This window comes from Mercenaria mercenaria, chromosome 17 (genome assembly GCF_021730395.1).
Source record: "Mercenaria mercenaria strain notata chromosome 17, MADL_Memer_1, whole genome shotgun sequence".
Taxonomy (NCBI): Eukaryota; Metazoa; Mollusca; class Bivalvia; order Venerida; family Veneridae; genus Mercenaria; species Mercenaria mercenaria.
Genome location: NC_069377.1, coordinates 2,471,721 through 2,490,671, shown reverse-complemented (window position 1 = coordinate 2,490,671; position 18,951 = coordinate 2,471,721). Strand labels below are relative to the sequence as shown.

General features: G+C 34.0%; 1 protein-coding gene across 8 annotated transcripts in view; it reads left to right on the top strand.

The window, feature by feature from the left end:
* Nucleotides 1-17,784, top strand: part of LOC123536094 (alpha-2C adrenergic receptor-like) — a 187,245-nt gene extending 169,461 nt beyond the window's left edge. For 5 of the 8 annotated variants that reach the window (XM_053528769.1, XM_053528765.1, XM_053528767.1 and 2 more), the window contains one exon: nt 15,620-17,784. In XM_053528769.1, coding sequence (XP_053384744.1) covers nt 16,120-17,574 — 1,455 coding nt within the window. In that variant the 5' untranslated portion in view covers nt 15,620-16,119 and the 3' untranslated portion in view covers nt 17,575-17,784. The other 3 variants (XM_045318913.2, XM_053528770.1, XM_053528766.1) reach the window with 3 other exon arrangements.
* The last annotated feature ends 1,167 nt before the right edge of the window (nt 17,785-18,951 follow it).

The window sequence follows — 18,951 nt, the reverse complement described above, 5'->3', positions numbered from 1 at the left end:
TTATTATATCCCCACCAAATATGTTTGGCGGGGGGAGGGATGTATATAGGAGGCAGTTTTGTCCCGTCGCGTCGCGTCCCGTCGCGAAATCTATTATCTCAGTTATTACTAAATGGATTTGATTCAAACTCTAAATAGATGTTCCACCTTATCACCCACATCATGTGACACAACGTGCATAACTCTGACACCAACTTTTCATGAATTATGCCCCCTTTAACTTAGAATTTAAGGTTAATTTTGAAGCATTTTCACTATATCTACGTTCTTACAAAATGGATTTGATTCAAACTTAAAACAGATGTTCCACCTTATCACCCGCATCATTTGACACAAGATACATAACTCTGACACCTTTTTTTCATGAATTATGCCCCCTTTTAATTAGAATTTAAGGTTAATTTTGTTGCATTTTCACTATATCTCAGTTATTACTAAATGGAATTGATTCAAACTTAAAATAGATGTTCCACCTCATCACCCACATCATGTGACACAAAGTGCATAACTCGGACAGCAATTTTTCATGAATTATGTCCCCTTTTACTTAGAATTTAAGGTTAATTTTGATGCATTTTCACTATATATCATTCTGATTGGCTTAGAGCCAAAGGGAAGTAACCTTCTTTTAACTTTTGTACTGAGTTACTTCCCCTTAAATTCCAATAATAAGTCTATTTTTTGAAATTTTATTTTTAGATTTTCAATATTTTATGTATTTTTCTAACTTTTTAGCTCACCTGAGCACAAAGTGCTCAGGGTGAGGTATTGTGATCGCTCACCGTCCGGCGTCCGTCCGTCCGTCCGTCCGTCTGTCCGTCCGTCCGTCGTCCGTCCACACTTTCCTTTAAACAACATCTCCTCCTAAACCAACAGGCCAATTTTGATGAAACTTCACAGGGATGTTCCTTGGATGGCCCCCTTTCAAAATTGTTCAAAGAATTGAATTCTATGCAGAACACTGGTTGCCATGGCAACCGAAAGGAAAAACTTTAAAAATCTTCTTCTCAAAAACCAGAAGACCTAGAGCTTAGATATTTGGTGTGAAGCATTGCCTAGTGGACCTCTACCAAGTTTGTTCAAATCATGACCCCGGGGTCAAAATTGACCCCGCCCCAGGGGTCACTTGATTTTACATAAGAAAATCTTAAAAAATCTTCTTCTCAAAAACCAGAAGCCTTAGAGCTTAGATATTTGACATGTAGCATTGCCTAGTGGACCTCTACAAAATTTGTTCAAATCATGGCCCCCGGGGTCAAAATTGACCCCACCCCAGGGGTCACTTGATTTTACATAAGAAAATATTTAAAAAATCTTCTTCTCAAAAACCAGAAGCCCTAGAGCTTAGATATTTGACATGTAGCATTGCCTAGTTGACCTCTACTAAAGTTGTTCAAATTATGACCCGGGGGTCAAAATTGACCCCGCCCTAGGGGTCACTTGACTTTACAACGGAAAATCTTCAAAAGTTTTCTAAAAACAAACCAGAAGGCCTAGAGCTTAGATATTTCACATGTAGCATTACCTAGTGGACCTCTACAAAATTTGTTCATATCATGACCCCCTGGGTCAAAATTGACCCCGCCCCAGAGGTCACTTGATTTTACATAGGAAAATCTTCAAAAATTTTCTAAAAATAAACTAGAAGGCGTAGAGACTAGATATTTGACATGTAGCATTGCCTAGTGGACCTCTACAAAATTTGTTCAAACCTTGTCCCCCGGGGTCAAAATGACTCCGCCCTAGGGGTCACTTGATTTTACATAGGAAAATCTTAAAAAAATTCTAAAAATAAACCAGAAGGCCTAGATCTTAGATATTTGACATGTAGCATTGCCTATTAGACTTTTACAAAGTTTATTCAAATCATGACCCCTGGGGTCAAATTGACCCTGCCCCATGGGGTTACTTGATTGTACATAGAAAAATCTTCAAAATTTTCTAAAAATAAACCAGAAGAGCTTAGATATTTGACATGTAGCATTGCCTAGTGGACCTCTACAAAAAGTTTTCAAATCTTGTTTTTAAAGTTACTTAAAGAAAATTTCAACTATATTTTCTCATAATTCTTTTGATTGATTTCTATTATGATCTTTTGACCTTGAAGACTTGTCCTTAAGTGCAATGATAACAGGTGAGCGATATAGGGCCATCATGGCCCTCTTGTTTTATTATTAGTCCTAGGTAAAAAGTAAAGACATTTTTCTGTGGTATCATGTGTCAGTAAGACATTTTTTGTATTCATTTTTAATGTATCTCTAATATTAGAGATTTTTATATTTACCTTATCCCTCATCCTGGGCACATGTACTAGTATTACTTATATGTGTCGTGGAAACCCAAGATGAAGTAATAAGTGTTTTTTTTTTACGTTTTATATTATTCTAAGTATTTTTAATATTTCTTATGGTTGCCATTCTTCGTGACAACTGTGTGGTGGGGGTATAAGTCACTCCTGTGACAGTTCTAGTTTGCATTGTCTCTATCTGCCGATTCGTATACTATTAGATGATAAGTTGTAATGCTTAAATCTAAATAAATTCTTTATTCAGTTCTTTTCTGGTAATATCCATCGTGCCAAAACTGCACTGCCACTACTAGCACATTTGGCATCTACCGATGATAAGATTAATGTTCGTTCCTGACTATAAAGGCTACTTAAAATAACTGTAGTTTGGCCATAATTAGTTAATGAACGAAAATGGATACTTGATGTAAATCATCAGATAACTAAATTAAGTGGACAAGATGTTCTGGTTCCTCACACCTTTTTGGTCTCGAAGGAGAGTGTTATTTATGAATTGATACGTATTAATAAAGCGGCTTTTAAGTAACAATGAAACGGTCATTAATGAACCATGCCTCTAATGAAATGAAAACGAAACATCCAACAACATTTCCTGTTACCAGTTTTTGTCATACAAGCTAACTAGAAGGATCGTGTTATATTTGGGCAGGGTGTTAGTTGATTGTACTTTAAATCTATCTGTCAATCTGTCTATTGATCCTGCTGAACTCCCTTTTCGGGTATTATTAGCAGCTATATGTACATCTGTTACATGTCCCCATTTCTAAGATGCATTGTTATGCACATGATTATAAATGTTATAAGTGAAAAATAATAAAACACGCATTCATATAATCTATATGATGTATTTGAAAATCTAATATGATATACCAACTTTGAAACTTTACTCCTCTAAGCCATTAAGGACTCTGAGAACTAATAAGCATTACATGACCGTTGAAGTCAGCCAGAGGTCACAATACGTGATGAGCAGATTTGTAATCACAAAAAGATTATCAGGAAGGCAAAATTTGATATTTTATTAAGTCATTAGAGTTAGATCTAAGAGATATGTGCAAACTCTTAGAAAGTAGGATTTTGTGGTAGATAGATTTTATAACAATTTACTCAGTAATCGCCTCTGTGCTTTTAGCGGCATCAATTAGTGAATTCATGCTAAATAAGATACAAAGATAAGTCCTATACCTGATAAAAAGCAGAATTGTAATTCATTCTGTAAAATATTATACGTCCCAGAACAGACCTATACTGGCTCTGATTTGATAAATACAGTAATGAAACACTCCTTTTCTATCAAGAAACTCGCATTGTCTGACTCGAAACTCACTTTTTAACTCGAAACTCGCTATATTATCTCGAAACTCACCTTTTGCACTCACTTTTAACATTTAACTCGAAACTCACTTTTTTAACTCAAAACTCACATTTTTAACTCGAAATTCACATTTTTTACTCGAAACTCACTCTTTTTTACTTGAAACTCACCACTCGCCAAAAAATAATCTCCACATGGCATTCCTAAAAAAATCGGAGAATACTCATTTAGGTAAATAGAATGTTTGGCAATTTGACGGTGGTTTAAAAATGTTTGTTCGTAAATGATCTAGGAAATATTAATTTCCTGCGCGGGCTTGCTTAATTAAAAAAAACAACGTGATAAAATATCGAAGACAAACAGGTTATTATATTAGTCAGGAGAAACAGCATTGTTAACCTTTCATTTAAAGGCATATTTAACAGGCTGGCAAATGACACCTCCCATGTCTGATTACAGACTATTAATGACTACATATGATACGCACTTTACAACAGAAATTTCAATAACGACTGTATGTTTTGAGAAAATTAACACCCGAAACGTGTGATTCACGCAATCTTTGATATCAACTAATTGCATATTCATGCGTCGATTTATGGTCATGATCTTTGTTTTACATTTCTCAAAACGTTTTTAAATGTTTAAATGCGAGGCGATTACGTTTCTTAACATAAGGTCAAGGTGTTTTCAAAGGCGGTTACATGTTCTAGCTTAAGTTTGCTCTTCGCCGAGCTACAGTGGTAGGAAGAGTTTGCGGGGATAATTAGATAATGTTCGTTTGTGAATGATTTGTGAGATGATAGACTTATTCTCTGTAGTAATTAACATTTAGTACGAACTGTGAAAAAAGTCTCAGTTGCAATACTTCACGGTGGATATACAACAGTTTTGTAGTGTTTTACCAATATGCTTTAGTTGAACCTATCGAAATTCTAAAGGTAAAATTAATAGGAGAAAAACACCTTGCAAAAACAAATCAGAATTCTTTTTAAGAAAGTGGTGATTTGTTTTTAAACAGATGGTACATGCTATGCGTACTTACATGGTTAGAAAAGCACTACTTTTAATATTGCACATGAACTGTTATCATTAGAGCAATAACGGGAGGTAATAAAAGCAATAGATTCAATAAAACATTAAAGTATGTTCAGCAAAATTCAAACCTTTGACAAATATTGAAAAAAGTAATTATCAGAAATAGAATTAAACAAGAAATTAAACTATTTTAAGTTCATAATGGAAAATGTGCCAACCACATTTTAGACAAAGGCATTAAGAGCCTTTAATGGCATACTGGAAATAAAACATGTTATAAGGAAGTACCGCGTTTATTTTATTGACTGTAAATTATAAGGAAATATCGCGTTTGATATTAAGTTTGTTACATGACACTACTCACGAAGGAAACAAGATAAGGATTAAATTAACTGCACATAAATTCTAGCGTCTGTTAATTAAAACTTTCATTCTTGTGGAAATTTATGTTATATTGCAATCGTAAACAAAGACACCATATCTCGACAAGCTCAGACCCTTAACTATTTTCGTACCACGATACATGAAAATAGACCAGGCAGGCCTCAATGTACAGTTCTATGATTGGCCAAATAACGCCTACGTTTTAATTATGTAAACGCCACTTAAGAAGAAATGTACAAAGTGAAATTCAAATCAGTCTTATATAATTAGAAATTCAGACTGATTTATCTATAAAGATGTCTCAACTTTTACGGCCATTCGACATTCGTTTCTGACGACCAAATGACTGTACATCCAAAAACATACATCCGAAGACAAGCTTCTGGAAAGTTAATTACGCTTCGTGTAGCACAGAAACATTATCACAATGATACCTCTTGTTACTTCGTACATTTTATAACAATGCAAAACTGGAACATGTTCATCGAATGTATAGATCCATGTGTTTTGTATACACGGCAGTGTATATTGTGGTTAATGATTTGTGCACCTTTAAGAAAAATAAATTTAAACGAACACAACTTGGTTACTTCCATTGCAAGCCCGATGTTTTATTTGAATACGTAATGAATACTTTAAGATAATATGTCAAATGTGTTTAAAGCTGCAAAATAGTAAATACACTATGACTGTAAATGAGGAATTTCTTTCCCTTTTTCGTAATTAGTTCTATAACCATCATGCAGTAGTAGACAATTGTTTCATCTTCATTAGATATCCGCTAATCTAATCATTTAGAGATGGATTTGAACTGACTTGGAGTCTAATAATTGTCATTAACAGTTGATTAAAAGCATACCCCGAGAAACTAAAAGGGAAATAGTAAATTTAAGGAAAACTTTATAAGCGTATTATTAAGACTTCCTTCATCATCAATGGCTAAGCGATATGTGTTTGTTGCTTTTTCGCACTGCATCCCTGTAAACTGCATTATGAGTCGGCAGATAGTTATCTAATTTAGTAGAAAACATATGTTTATAGGTTTTGACCTGACGGAAGTTAATGGAACTGTCTCTTTAAAGCCGCATGAAGAGTTCGTACAATTAAGTCAACTAGTGTAAATAATTCAAGGATATATTTTTCAGAATTCGTGCTGTTAGACGTCTCAATTCATGATGGCAATAAGGCCTGTCCGCTGAATAAATAAGTACATAAAAGTAAAATGAATGAATATTCAATCGCCTAACAATACTCATTGGCATCTTAATGTTATTTGTGATGTATCATCTGTCTCATGAAAACTATATGAAAAAATTACTTAAAGTTCCATAATGCTTTAAATTTTATGTTAAAAACAGATCAACCAGATGTCTACATAGATATAATGCATAATTACATGATTAGAAAAAGCACTACTTTCATTACTGCATATAAACAAATGGCGTAAGAGCCGTAAAGGGAGATAATAAAAATCAATGGATTCAATAAAACTTTCTACCATGTAATACCACAGTCACACATACGGCGCGGATAGCTACGTCTAGCCACGGATAAAAACGTAGTAATCCGTATCGATTCGTACCGGAACCGTACAGATTGGTACAGATTGATACGGATTACTACTTTAAGGTACGGCTCAGTTACGGATCGATACGGATTACTAAGTTTCTATCCGTGGCTAGACGTAGCTATCCGCGCCGTATGTGTGACTGTGGTTTTAATCAATATTAAAACCTTCGATGTATATTGGAGAAGACAACTATCAAAAATAGGATTTAACAAGTAATTGATATATTACCAGTTCATAACAAAAATGTGTGACAGCCACATTCTCGACGAAGGCATTATGAGCCGTTAAAATGTACTTTATGTAAACTTATCTAAGATCTGTATATCACATCTCTGACCCATTAGACGGCGAAAAGATGTTTGTTCAAGCTGTCGCTTCAAATTGTATGGACATACTTACAATGGTAAGCGTGTTATATTTGGCACATGTTCAATAGCTTTTACCAGTTAAAGAAGTGGAGGAACTACAAGAGGTGCTCGAAGTATGATTGATTATTTGATAGCAGCTTGGTTTTTCTTGGGAATAAAACATCCAAAGTATTGCTGCATTTTTCCTTTCAGGAAAGTTTCTACGTATCACAATACGTATGACTGGCATTTTCAACTGAATATTTGTTTATAAAATACAATGATAGAATTACTTGCTACCTGAGAAGTAATGAAAGGTGATAACATTGAATGTAACAATTAAAAAGTGCATATATCATTTAAACTTAGCACACGCTTTTATGCAAAATTGCAGAGTAAATTACAAATACTTCTGGTTTTGCTGAACATTTAACGTTTCTCAACAATTAGAATTGATTACAATTCTAATAATCTCTTTAAATGTGACAACGTTGAGCTATGACTTTGGTCGATATTCCTCTGTTGAAAAAAGGAATAAACAATGATAAGCGAATCCTCATGATTTACTAGTAAGAGCAACATAACATTGAACACAGAAATAATGCTATCTAAATGCGGTGACGAAACTCAACTTATGTCAGTATTAGGAATAAAGTCAAACAAGGCTATTTCTGTGATTATAGTCATTGCAGAGAAACACTAAAGCGGTAAAATTGTGTTTGTAGGACGAAAAAAATCTTTTTAGAAATAAAAATGCTATAAACGTCAGACAGAAGACATTTTGGTCTTGTATTTTGATGTAACAAATCGATCATCGAGATACTGAGATATTGAAAATAGATTCTGTTAAGACAAAGGTCATATTGACTGGTAGAAGACAGATTTGATTAATCTTTGACACAAGCAATAAGAAATATTGACATAGGAGTGTACTGTATAGACATAATTCATCGATGTTATAATGTTGATAGGAACCATATGTTGAACCTAGGTACAAGTCCATCCTAAGATAATGCCCGGAACAGCACTTGTGTTCATTTTTCAAATTTTTAAGCCGACAAGCTGTCATATGAATTCAACAGTATTGCCTTAAAACCAGTTGGCAAGGAACAGTTTTGAATAGTATAGGTATCTAAATTTCCATGACCTTCGCATATATATTTGATAACTGCTTTATAAACAGAGAAGTTTCTCACATGTTATGGTACATGTACTTAGTCACAAGTTATTTACTTATCAAGTTATCAAGTTATCTAGTTTCCTGACAAAACTCAAATATTGCACTGAAGTGGTTTTCCAGTCTTCCTCTTACTTTTTGCATTTGGTTAATATGAAAATGATTAGTGCATAAATGTGCATAAATGTCTCTGTTACTTAATTGTAGGTAGAGAATTCGGATGTATGTTCATACACCCTTCTAACTTTTCAGTGAAATCCGTTTCATCATTTTTCCTCTGCGAATCATTTAATCACTTGAGAAGAAAACCCTATATTGAACTGACTGAGTCAAAAGCGGTTCTACTTTAGTTCTAATTCCACCGGGAGTCGTAAAAATGATGACAATGACAGAAGAACCTATCTTGTGGCTATGTTAGAATTACGTCCATACATTAAAGCTATATACGCCTGTATGGGTTTTAGTGTTGCAGTTTGGTGCAATGAAAAAAATGTCACCATTTACATTGCTTTTGACATGAGACTCAAGTCTTATCTACAAGAAAAAGATTGATTCGTTAAGGCAACTATACAGTACAGATTTGACATTCAAGGACAAAAGAATACGCCAACAGAAGATTTTAGGAACGAATTAAATTTTTTAACAGACTGTTTTGAACAAAACAAAATTCTAATTGTAACTTATTTCTTTGCATTTTCTCAGTTTGCAATTTCATATGAAAAAGTAATTATTGAAGATGTTTTGTAGGTGATATTCCATCAATCAGTTTAATATAATTTAAATAAATCTATTCAAACTGACTTAGAATGATATCATGTTTAAACATATAAAATTAGTATTGATTTAAAGTTAGACCTTCGTTCATTTCCTTATTTGTGCTCATTCATGCTGTCTTATCATGATCTGCACTGTTCGCCATTCACTCAGTATCTTTTAGATAAGCATCCCTTTTAACAGTTAATGGTACTGTCCAAATTGAAAGATGGACAAGTTCATTGTAGGTAAGGGTTAACGAATCAACGCCAGAAATACACCGTCATAATTCGCAATCTTTCTGCTAACTTCGCTGAAAATGTGTTGTTATTATGATCGTATGGTCAAAAGTTATGCCTCCTTGAAAACAGTCACAATACAAATCAGGCTCACGGTGATCATTTTCCAACGACGTTAACTGCCATCGTAGAACCAACTTTGCTTTAGAATTGCAAAATAGACCTTAAAAGATAGGATTTATTCATCTTTCCATTTATCAAATTTAGCGAAATCGTAATTTGTATCCGTCCAGCTTGCCAGTTTCTTCTAAAATCAATAAATTATTGCATTCAGCTATCTTGCTAATATTTTCTTTTCCTTTTCTCCATGGCTAATTATCAGTTTCTTCTAAAATCAATAAAATATTGCATTCAACTATCTTGCCAATATTTTCTTTTCCTTTTCTCCATGGCTAATTATTTAAGATCAAGGTCAGCATTGATAGTACCGTTGCTATTGATACCGTCTTCGCATAAAAGAGATATAAGACGTATCTACGTGAAGTAATTTGAGTAATTAAGGCTTTGAGAGACTTCAAGCGATTTCAAGGGACGCATCGAAAGATTTTCAACAGGAGCTTTTTAGAGCCGACAGAAGCGTACTTTAAAACAGACTTTTCGAGAAAAATAAATATACGCTTAATATGAATAAACAGATCTTCGTGTTTTAGAAATGATATATCGTTTGACCATACGCATTATCAATAGGGGTCATTTGGTCATGATTAAAATACCTGTTAACTTCCCTATTAAGTTGCGTGATCCTAGCCCCAAGCGTTCTCAAGTTATCGTCAAAATTATCGTCAGGAAATGGTTTAATTGTTCCTGGTTACTGTAACCTTGCCCTTTGACCTACTAATCTCAAAATCAATAGAGGTTTTTTGCTGGTCATGATCAATCTCCCTATTAAGTTTTGTGATCCTAGACCCAGGCGTTCTCAAGTTATCGACCGGAAACGGTTTAACTGTTTTTTTTTTATTATTATTATTATACCAGATTTATATAGCGCCCTTTTCATGATCAATTTCACGTTCAAAGGCGCTTTACATAGTTCAAATGCAGCCACACAGGGCGCATAATTCATCCTCTACCAGTACAGACACAGAGCGATCTGACCAGAGGGACAGAGTGAGACAAAGCCCCCATGACAGAGAGATTAGAAATCAGATACAGGCTTGTCCAGCTAACTTAGCCTAGCTCTTTGCGAATAGACAGCCTGGTTCTTTAACGTGCCCAGTGTATAGCACTGATACACGCAAGGATTGCCTGGGTTCCTGACCAGTACACCTCTAGTTGGGTGGGAAACACTGAAAAGCGTTTCTGAAAATTCCTGAGTAGCTGCCGGGGATCGAACCCCCGACCTCAGGATTGGAAGGCCAGCGTGCAAACCACTGAGCTATCCGTCCACCTTCGGTTTCGGGTCGTCACTGTAACTTGACCTTTGACCGACCTACTTATCTCAAAATCAACAGAGGTCATTTGCTGGTCATGATCAACCTCTCTGTAAACTTTATTGATCCTTGGCCCAAGCGTTCTTGAGTTATCATCCGGAAACCAATTCTTCGGAATGACCGACCGACAGACAGAGAGACCGACCGACCGACATCAGCAAGTCAAATTACCTCCCTCCCCTTCAGGAGGCACAACTAGACATAAATATCTTACTTGATCATAGGATTTACATATTTAAAGGAGCTAAACTCAAACGCAATTCGTAGCGTTATAAGCTTTCAAAAGTTCACATTACATATTGTATTACAATTAATGAAACATGTTTCTAAATTAGTTCAGATGAGACTAAGAGTCGTAAAAATGATATCAATGACGGAAGCAAAGTTATTGTTGTTATAAAAGACCTACATCCATACACATTAAAGCTTAGATAATAAACGCCCGTTTGGTTTTACGGTATTGCATTTTGATACAATAAGAGAAATATCACCGATTACTTTGCCATCGATATCATCTTGTTTTAATGAAACACAAGCCGTATCTGCAGAAAGAAAATTGACTCACTGGGGCCATTAGCTATTACACGAGATCTGTAGGGAGGAATAAAATATCATAATAAGAACTCGTAAGTGACGAATAATTATATACTTAATATGAGGTTTGTCGAACGAATTATCATATATATACTAACCGCAGTTGCTTAGAACAAAAATGCTAACATATTTTGATTGACAAATAAAGTGTACTAAATATAATGAGTACTTTTTCAGTACAGGGATCACACATTTTCAACGTAAAACGGTTGATAATTCAAAAGAAAAATAACTATTCAAGATGCTTCTTTGCAAGCATTATTATATATTATTTTAATCAGTTGATTTAAAGGAACATCAGTTGAACACATAAATTAAGGAATGAACAGTAGCTGTCAATATTTCGTGTTTGGTATTTCATATATCCATCTTTTCATCCATTTAAGTTCACATTACAAAGGAAATACGCACAACAAACAAATACAAATATATACCACATGTAAAAGAAGGGGCAAAGTGTGCCTTTTTTTCTATTTCTTCAACACACGGCGGGCAAGAAACATGTCTTTTAAATTTACAAAAAGAAATGTTGCCTGTGATTATAGTAATATAATATCATTGAATAGATTAAAAGTCCTGCGAATTTGTAAACTGGGTTTCAAGACTAAGCAATGAATAAGAGATGATGTATTTTGGATGATTAACAAAGAATCATACGTCGAGTATTCCTAAAATATGCGCTAATAACGCGTAGGATTTTGTGAAAGTCGAGTTTTTCAATGACATGACAAAGTATGTAAATAGAATATTGTAATCAGCGAAGGGTGTTAAAAGCTTTTAAAAGTATCCACTTACCTGGGTTCAGATTTACTATTTATTTCTATCATTTTGGAGAATGGAGTTTATTCTATGTCTCCGTTTATTAAAGTTTTGCTTAAGTTGGCGCTGAGGTGACATAAAGGAGTGTTGCATAATTCACAACTTAAACGAAACTAAGTTTGCCATTATTTGCTTGGTTGCGTTCACTGTTGACGAATGACATATTTCAAAGCATTTATTAAAAGATGTGAATGTATTATTCCAGGAGGTAATGTTTACCTTAAATAAAACAGTTCTGTAAGCTCCATTAAGGGAATATAGACTGAACCACCAGAGCTGAAGAGGTGTGTTTAATCTTCCATTTACCTGTAATTGGAGATATGGCGATAGAGAGCTAAATTTAGTATCCTTTGAGGAAGTGTATGTGGATTTTTAGGTGCAACTGACTTCTATTTTCGCTTTGCACTGCACATGCATACAAGAGAAGCTTTCAAAGAATTGTTCTAACGTCACTATTTTTTTATTAGAGCACAGCCTAGCTACTATTTCCACACATGTCAGTTAAAAACCCATAAAATTTACCTGTCGCCTAGAAGTTATAAAAAAACCTCGGAAAGGTTTTTGAATTATTTTTTTTTTCAAAAAAGACTTGAAAACCTTAAACTTAATAAACATTCTTATTTCAGGAGTTTCAAGATGTATGTGCTGATCTGGTAACAGATTAGATACAATTTAGATATAATGCAGTAATAATGCTGTTACTGAGTAGCAAAATGATGTCTGATTTTCGTAGGCAATGTTCTAGAAACTAAGACGCACTGACCATGCACAATGAAAGCGTTAACTCCGTGTAACGGAAACATGGTCCTTTATTCTAATGGGAAAGAAGAATAATTAACCTATTAACTTAGTTTTGTAATTTCTTATGCCATATTGATTAGAATTTAACTCATTTTGTTACGTGAATAATCATTAAACTGGTTTAAAAAAGAATAAAACAAATTTCAAAACCTTCATTTGATGACATTTGAGCTTTCTATCTGAAATTTTAAGAAAAGCATTATTACAGTAATGCGTATTTATATTCAACCCGACTATGTTTTTGAGTAATCAACTAAAGGGAAATTTTAAATAAATTTTACATTTCTACATTTGCCAAAATAAATCAGGGAATCTACAACATCACTTTCTAACCGATTTAATTTTTATATTTATGCCAAAGTTACTTCTTAATGTAAACTATACTGAGTTTATTTTTCCAGTTCCATTACATCTCTACTACTAACTTTGAAAACTTATTACTGTTGTACTGCTGTTGAAATTGTTGGGGATGTCTTGTAATGGATTGTTTAAAGCCATTGAAATAGCAAGAAATGGCTAGCATTAAATACAAAACAGATGTTTCCAAATTGCGTATGATGCATAGCCTCAAACAGACGCATTTGTATAGCGATGGTCAATGTTGCCACTTGTCCATAGGCTAATTATCCTGTCTGGCATCAGCCAGTTTAGTATATATTCTGACGTATGTTTCATGTAGATAAGTAGTATTTTTATTATTAGTAAACACTGTTATATATATATATAAAAAATGTAAGATCTACTGTTATCTTGATTTCATCTATCAGCTGTCATAGCATGGTAAGGCAATTATGTCTGGGCCGCAAAGTTACATGAGAACTTGAAATTCTGAGCCGTTTAAACAATTTGTCCATATGTAACAGGGTACATCTGTAACATAACGTTTCACACCAAATTTGGGGGGAAATATGATAACTATTTTAAGGTTCACGTGTTGGTCTTTTGACGGGTACAATCATGATAAATTGTGTATTGCCAAAATATATGATGGAATTATGCAACCACTGTCTTAAAATTACATTGTAATAATTGTAAACGTTTTACTCATCTTTTTTTAACAAAACGCGAGGGTCCGAGAAATCTTACTCTTTCGCAAGAAGCACTGTATCATATAGGAGACGTACCTCGAAATTAGAAATAACTCCCTTTGCAAGGATGATGGTAACATGTAACGGATAAATGATGAGTTGATAGTAAATGCGTTTGAAAGTTTTCTTTCCAATATTCATTGATGGACATAGGACAAAACAGAACAGAACAAAACAGAATTTTATTGTTTTAAGCGTACAAGCTCATCATCATTACGGCAGTATAACATCAAACAGGCAACAATTTATTTGGAATATGAAATATAACGGCCTTGTTCTCGTTTCAATAGATAAAAGAGTCCGTGCATGTCAGAAATAATGTCCGTATCGGGCAATGTGTGCCGTCACGTGATCTTAAATTAGTTGATATGACCGAGTTAAGCAATTAAGTTAATTCTGCACGTTGGGATCAAAATGTTTTCTACAATGTAGAATTTGATTAAACCCTGATTTTTCAAAACTTAAGAATATATTCAGCCAATAAAAAAGATAGGGTCGTGTGCTTGATTTTTTGCTGACAAATTAGGACATCACGCAAGTTTTCATAATGGGAGTCGATCCGCGCATTTCAAGCTTGTTTTAAGCCATTATTTTGACTTATTTAACGTGTCAGATGTTTAAATATCATATTTTAACATTAGTAAGGTAGTCACATTGCAAAAGTTATAGATGTACTCACGGGTTGCCATTAATTCATAACATTTTTTTATTGCCGTTCGCCGAGCCCAGGCTTTATTCTACGTTATCCGGATAAATGACGTTACGCGATCACTTCCAGTTTATCAAACGTGCAGAACTACCTTAAAACAAATATCTAAGATTAAATTATTTAAGAAAAAAACGAACAAGTTTTTTTAAAGGAAGTTTAAAGCAATATAAATTGCAGTAACACATGTCACGCGATATTTTTTCGTAAACTTTTGAAATAAAGAAATACAGGGAAGTTAAACCAATTAAAAAAATACACGAATGTAAATAAAGATGACGAAGACGGATGATAAAGTGTTAGCAAAGATAAGTGAAAACGATTATCTATAAACAAACTGAACTGGTGAACCAACCAAATACGCATGTTAAACTGATTAAACCAGATAAGGGTATTTCTCGTATAACATTGAAAGTACAGTTTACGCTGATACAGCTAACGTGACTACGAATAATTCGCGAATATTTACGCATGTAACCTCCATATTGATTGCTGTTTAGAGTTTCATCAAGCGGATATAGGTTACAGTTAGTGTTAATTATAAATTGTAATTAAAAACATTTAATTTCTTCTGATCATAGAAGTTGAAATGATGCATACAAATGAATATCATTATTTAAAGTGGAAGAAAATATGGGAGTTCAGACGTAAACCGTAAAACACTTACTTAAAAAATCATAATAATTTAAACAGTGATGATAACACCTTACGGAGATACTCGTAAAAAAATATGAGCATGTGTACTTTAAGTGGTTTAAACGTGTTCTATGTATATAGTGTCTGTTCGAAAAATAATAAGGTAATTTATGTTTGTTGTAGGCATTGTATTAACATGCTTTATGCTATAAATTGAACTGAACTAAAAACAAAACTTGAACAATATGGACGTAAACTTGAATATTGTTATTTGAGTTTTATTGAAAGATTTACAATCAAAATGTGCGTGAATGCCGTAACTTCCTTATGATAATAATATTCTGTATGTTTCAGAAGATGAAAAATGAGCATGTCACATCGTGAACCCCCGGTACCCAAGGGACAAGCTAGAGGTGAAAGATGATTAGAATCGTGAGAACACATATCGCATTGCGTATACAAGAGACGCGTATCTAATGGTCACCAAGATCACTGGGGATTCCTACTGAATTAATGGAAGGACTGATTAATTCGTAAATACCATCGATAAAACCTGCTAGCGGAGTATTAACAAATACATTTATTCCCAAGCCCACTGATCACATAAATATTTCATCATCATCACTGAGAAGAATTTGATTGTGTTTGTTATAAATGGAAAATATTTTAAGCGTATGTACTTTCAATTAAAGCATGAAGATCTAAGCTGTAGGAATATGACGAACCTTTACTCGGTAGAAACTGTTACAACCTATAGCAGCATAAGTAGAAATCAAAGAATCTCATTGAAATTGGAGGTGCCCAAGTGTTTTGTCTAGCTGATTAGCGGAATTCTCATAGGAAATCAGTTTTAAATGAACGAAAGAAGTACGTTTACAATGAATGTCACATTTGACATGGACGAAAATCAAACGCAGTTAGCCAGAGAGGACAGTTTTTATTATGGTCACAATATTGGAATAGTTCTGCTTGCGGTAATGATATCCTCATTGTCTTTCGTTGGAATTCTGGGTAATATTCCTGTTCTCATTGTCTTCTGCAGGCGCAAAGAAAGAAAAGCGAGTAACACGTTTATTAAAGTTCTAGCCTTTCTTGATTTATTGGTTTGCGCGTTTGTGATGCCTTACTCAATTGTGTACGAGTATCATTTAGTGACGTCAGATATCGTCTGCAGAATATTTGAATTCCTTATTCATTTTTGTATAGCGGCTTCAAATATTACACTAGGAGCTATCGCAACAGAGAGATATATTGCAGTTTGTCAAATTAGTAAACGGATAAACGTAAGAATTATTAACCGTGGAGTGTATGGAATTCTGTTGATGGGGGTTCTTATAGCCGCGCCATCTGTCGGTACATTTGCTGTCGTCAAGGACGCGGATGTAAAGGATGTTCCTTGCTCATTCCCACACGAGAACACAAATGGATATTTTTGTCATTTTACGTACACTATAATGGGACATGACATTGTAAGGGCCTATCAAGTATTTCAGATGTGTCTGTTCTTTATACTGTTGGTAGCGATTATTGTTTTGTATTCAATCGTCTACGGTGTGCTATGGAAGAAAACTCAAATAAGAAAATCGTTGACAAGGCGCCGAGAAAGCTGTGCTGTTTCTCTTTCTGAAAGACAAATAGTTCCTATTATAGAAAGTGATTCGTTGATCAAAAACAATGATCACAATCAAGTCAACCATACAAAAGACGTTTATTGCCAGATAGGTCCTACAGTATGTAATGCTTCTAATACATATACATCGACATATTTAAATAATCACATAGAAACCCCACCAAAGAATAATGGAATAGAATGTTCCACAAATGAGCTACACCGGAATACCTTGCCGCATCGAACAGATTCCAAAGTTACATTCCAAAACTCTCTAGAGAAAATCGAAATTAGTGATAATCAAATACAGGACACCGAAGATGAACAAATTTGCAAAATTGAATCTGAAAATAGATCGAGGCAAAACTCTAGTGTTCCAGCAATTGAAAAGGTGAAACCAAGACGGTCCTACCACAGACGAACGGCGAAAATGTTGTTTCTTTGCACAGTGATATATTTCGTAACTTGGCTGCCGTTTTGGTTTGATATATTTGGTGTGACGAATTCTAGATTGTTACGATATGTGTTTTTCATTGCACATGCGACAAATCCAATAGTTTACGGAATAGTAAATAGACAAGTTAGGAGAGCATTTAAGCGACTACTTTTCGACTGTCTAAAGACATGGTGTTACGACAGCAGTAATCTAGAGGGACCATCAAATACAGAAAACGCCTCTTTTTCAGGAACTAGTATTTGATGTTTATACAGTGTTCATCTGATCTGTCAGTATCGAACTTTGATTGTGCTGTTTGCTGTAAATATAAAAGACATTTTTATTCCATACAGCGATGGTCCAATATTTTAGGAAAAAAAGTATTTTTGTTAAAAACAGACTTTCGTGATGAAATATTTGATCAAGTCATATAGACTTATATTATTGTTATAAAATATATATTGTTTAAACTAATCAGTGTTATATTTTCTTCGGTATTTTAATAACTTCAGATCAAATGGTTTATTTTGATAACCAGAGGAAAACTATACAAAAAGTTCCTTTCATTTGTTCAGCTTATCTTTTCTGCAAATAAGTAATAGCTTGTAATCAAAATAATTCCTTGTTTAAAAAAATAATTGCTTGAGTTTCAACTTAAGGCTTAATACATGTAAGATCGATCATTGTATAGTTCACACAGTATGTTAGGTGGAATGCACAAGTTAAAGCTATAGGTTTCCGTTTCAATATCTTGTTTAATACAGAATTCAACATATTCCCGATTTAAAGCATGTTTTACATTTTTGATATTTGTGCAACTTCTTTCTCTGCAAACCTTCAGATGCACGTATTGAGGTCTATTTTCAATGAACCGTCTCAAGTCTTTAAGACTCTTTCGTAAGTCGTTCTGTTCAGTCAACAGGTATCGGGTTGCATGTTATTCACCACATTTTTGCATAAAGTGTTCTTTAAAACTTGAGAAAATAATTTCAACATGTAAGTTGATATTAACATTCAAGTGAAGTCAGAGCGAAATATATGACCAATGCACTTTCGCAGTATATATTTGTATATTGAATATCCATATACAACTTATGCCTACAAATAAAACAATGTGACAAAAAGACGAATAAATCTTAACTTAAGCTACCGATGCTTTAAGGGGCCTCCATGACCGACTAGTTACGATTGCTGAGTTTGAATCACTTGCACCTTACCACTTTTCAATATCTTGTTTAATACAGAATTCAACATATTCCCGATTTAAAGCATGTTTTACATTTTTGATATTTGTGTAACTTCTTTCTCTGCAAACCTTCAGATGCACGTATTGAGGTCTATTTTCAATGAACCGTCTCAAGTCTTTAAGACTCTTTCGTAAGTCGTTCTGTTCAGTCAACAGGTATCGGGTTGCATGTTATTCACCACATTTTTGCATAAAGTGTTCTTTAAAACTTGAGAAAATAATTTCAACATGTAAGTTGATATTAACATTCAAGTGACGTCAGAGCGAAATATATGACCAATGCACTTTCGCAGTATATATTTGTATATTGAATATCCATATACAACTTATGCCTACACATAAAACAATGTGACAAAAAGACGAATAAATCTTAACTTAAGCTACCGATGCTTTAA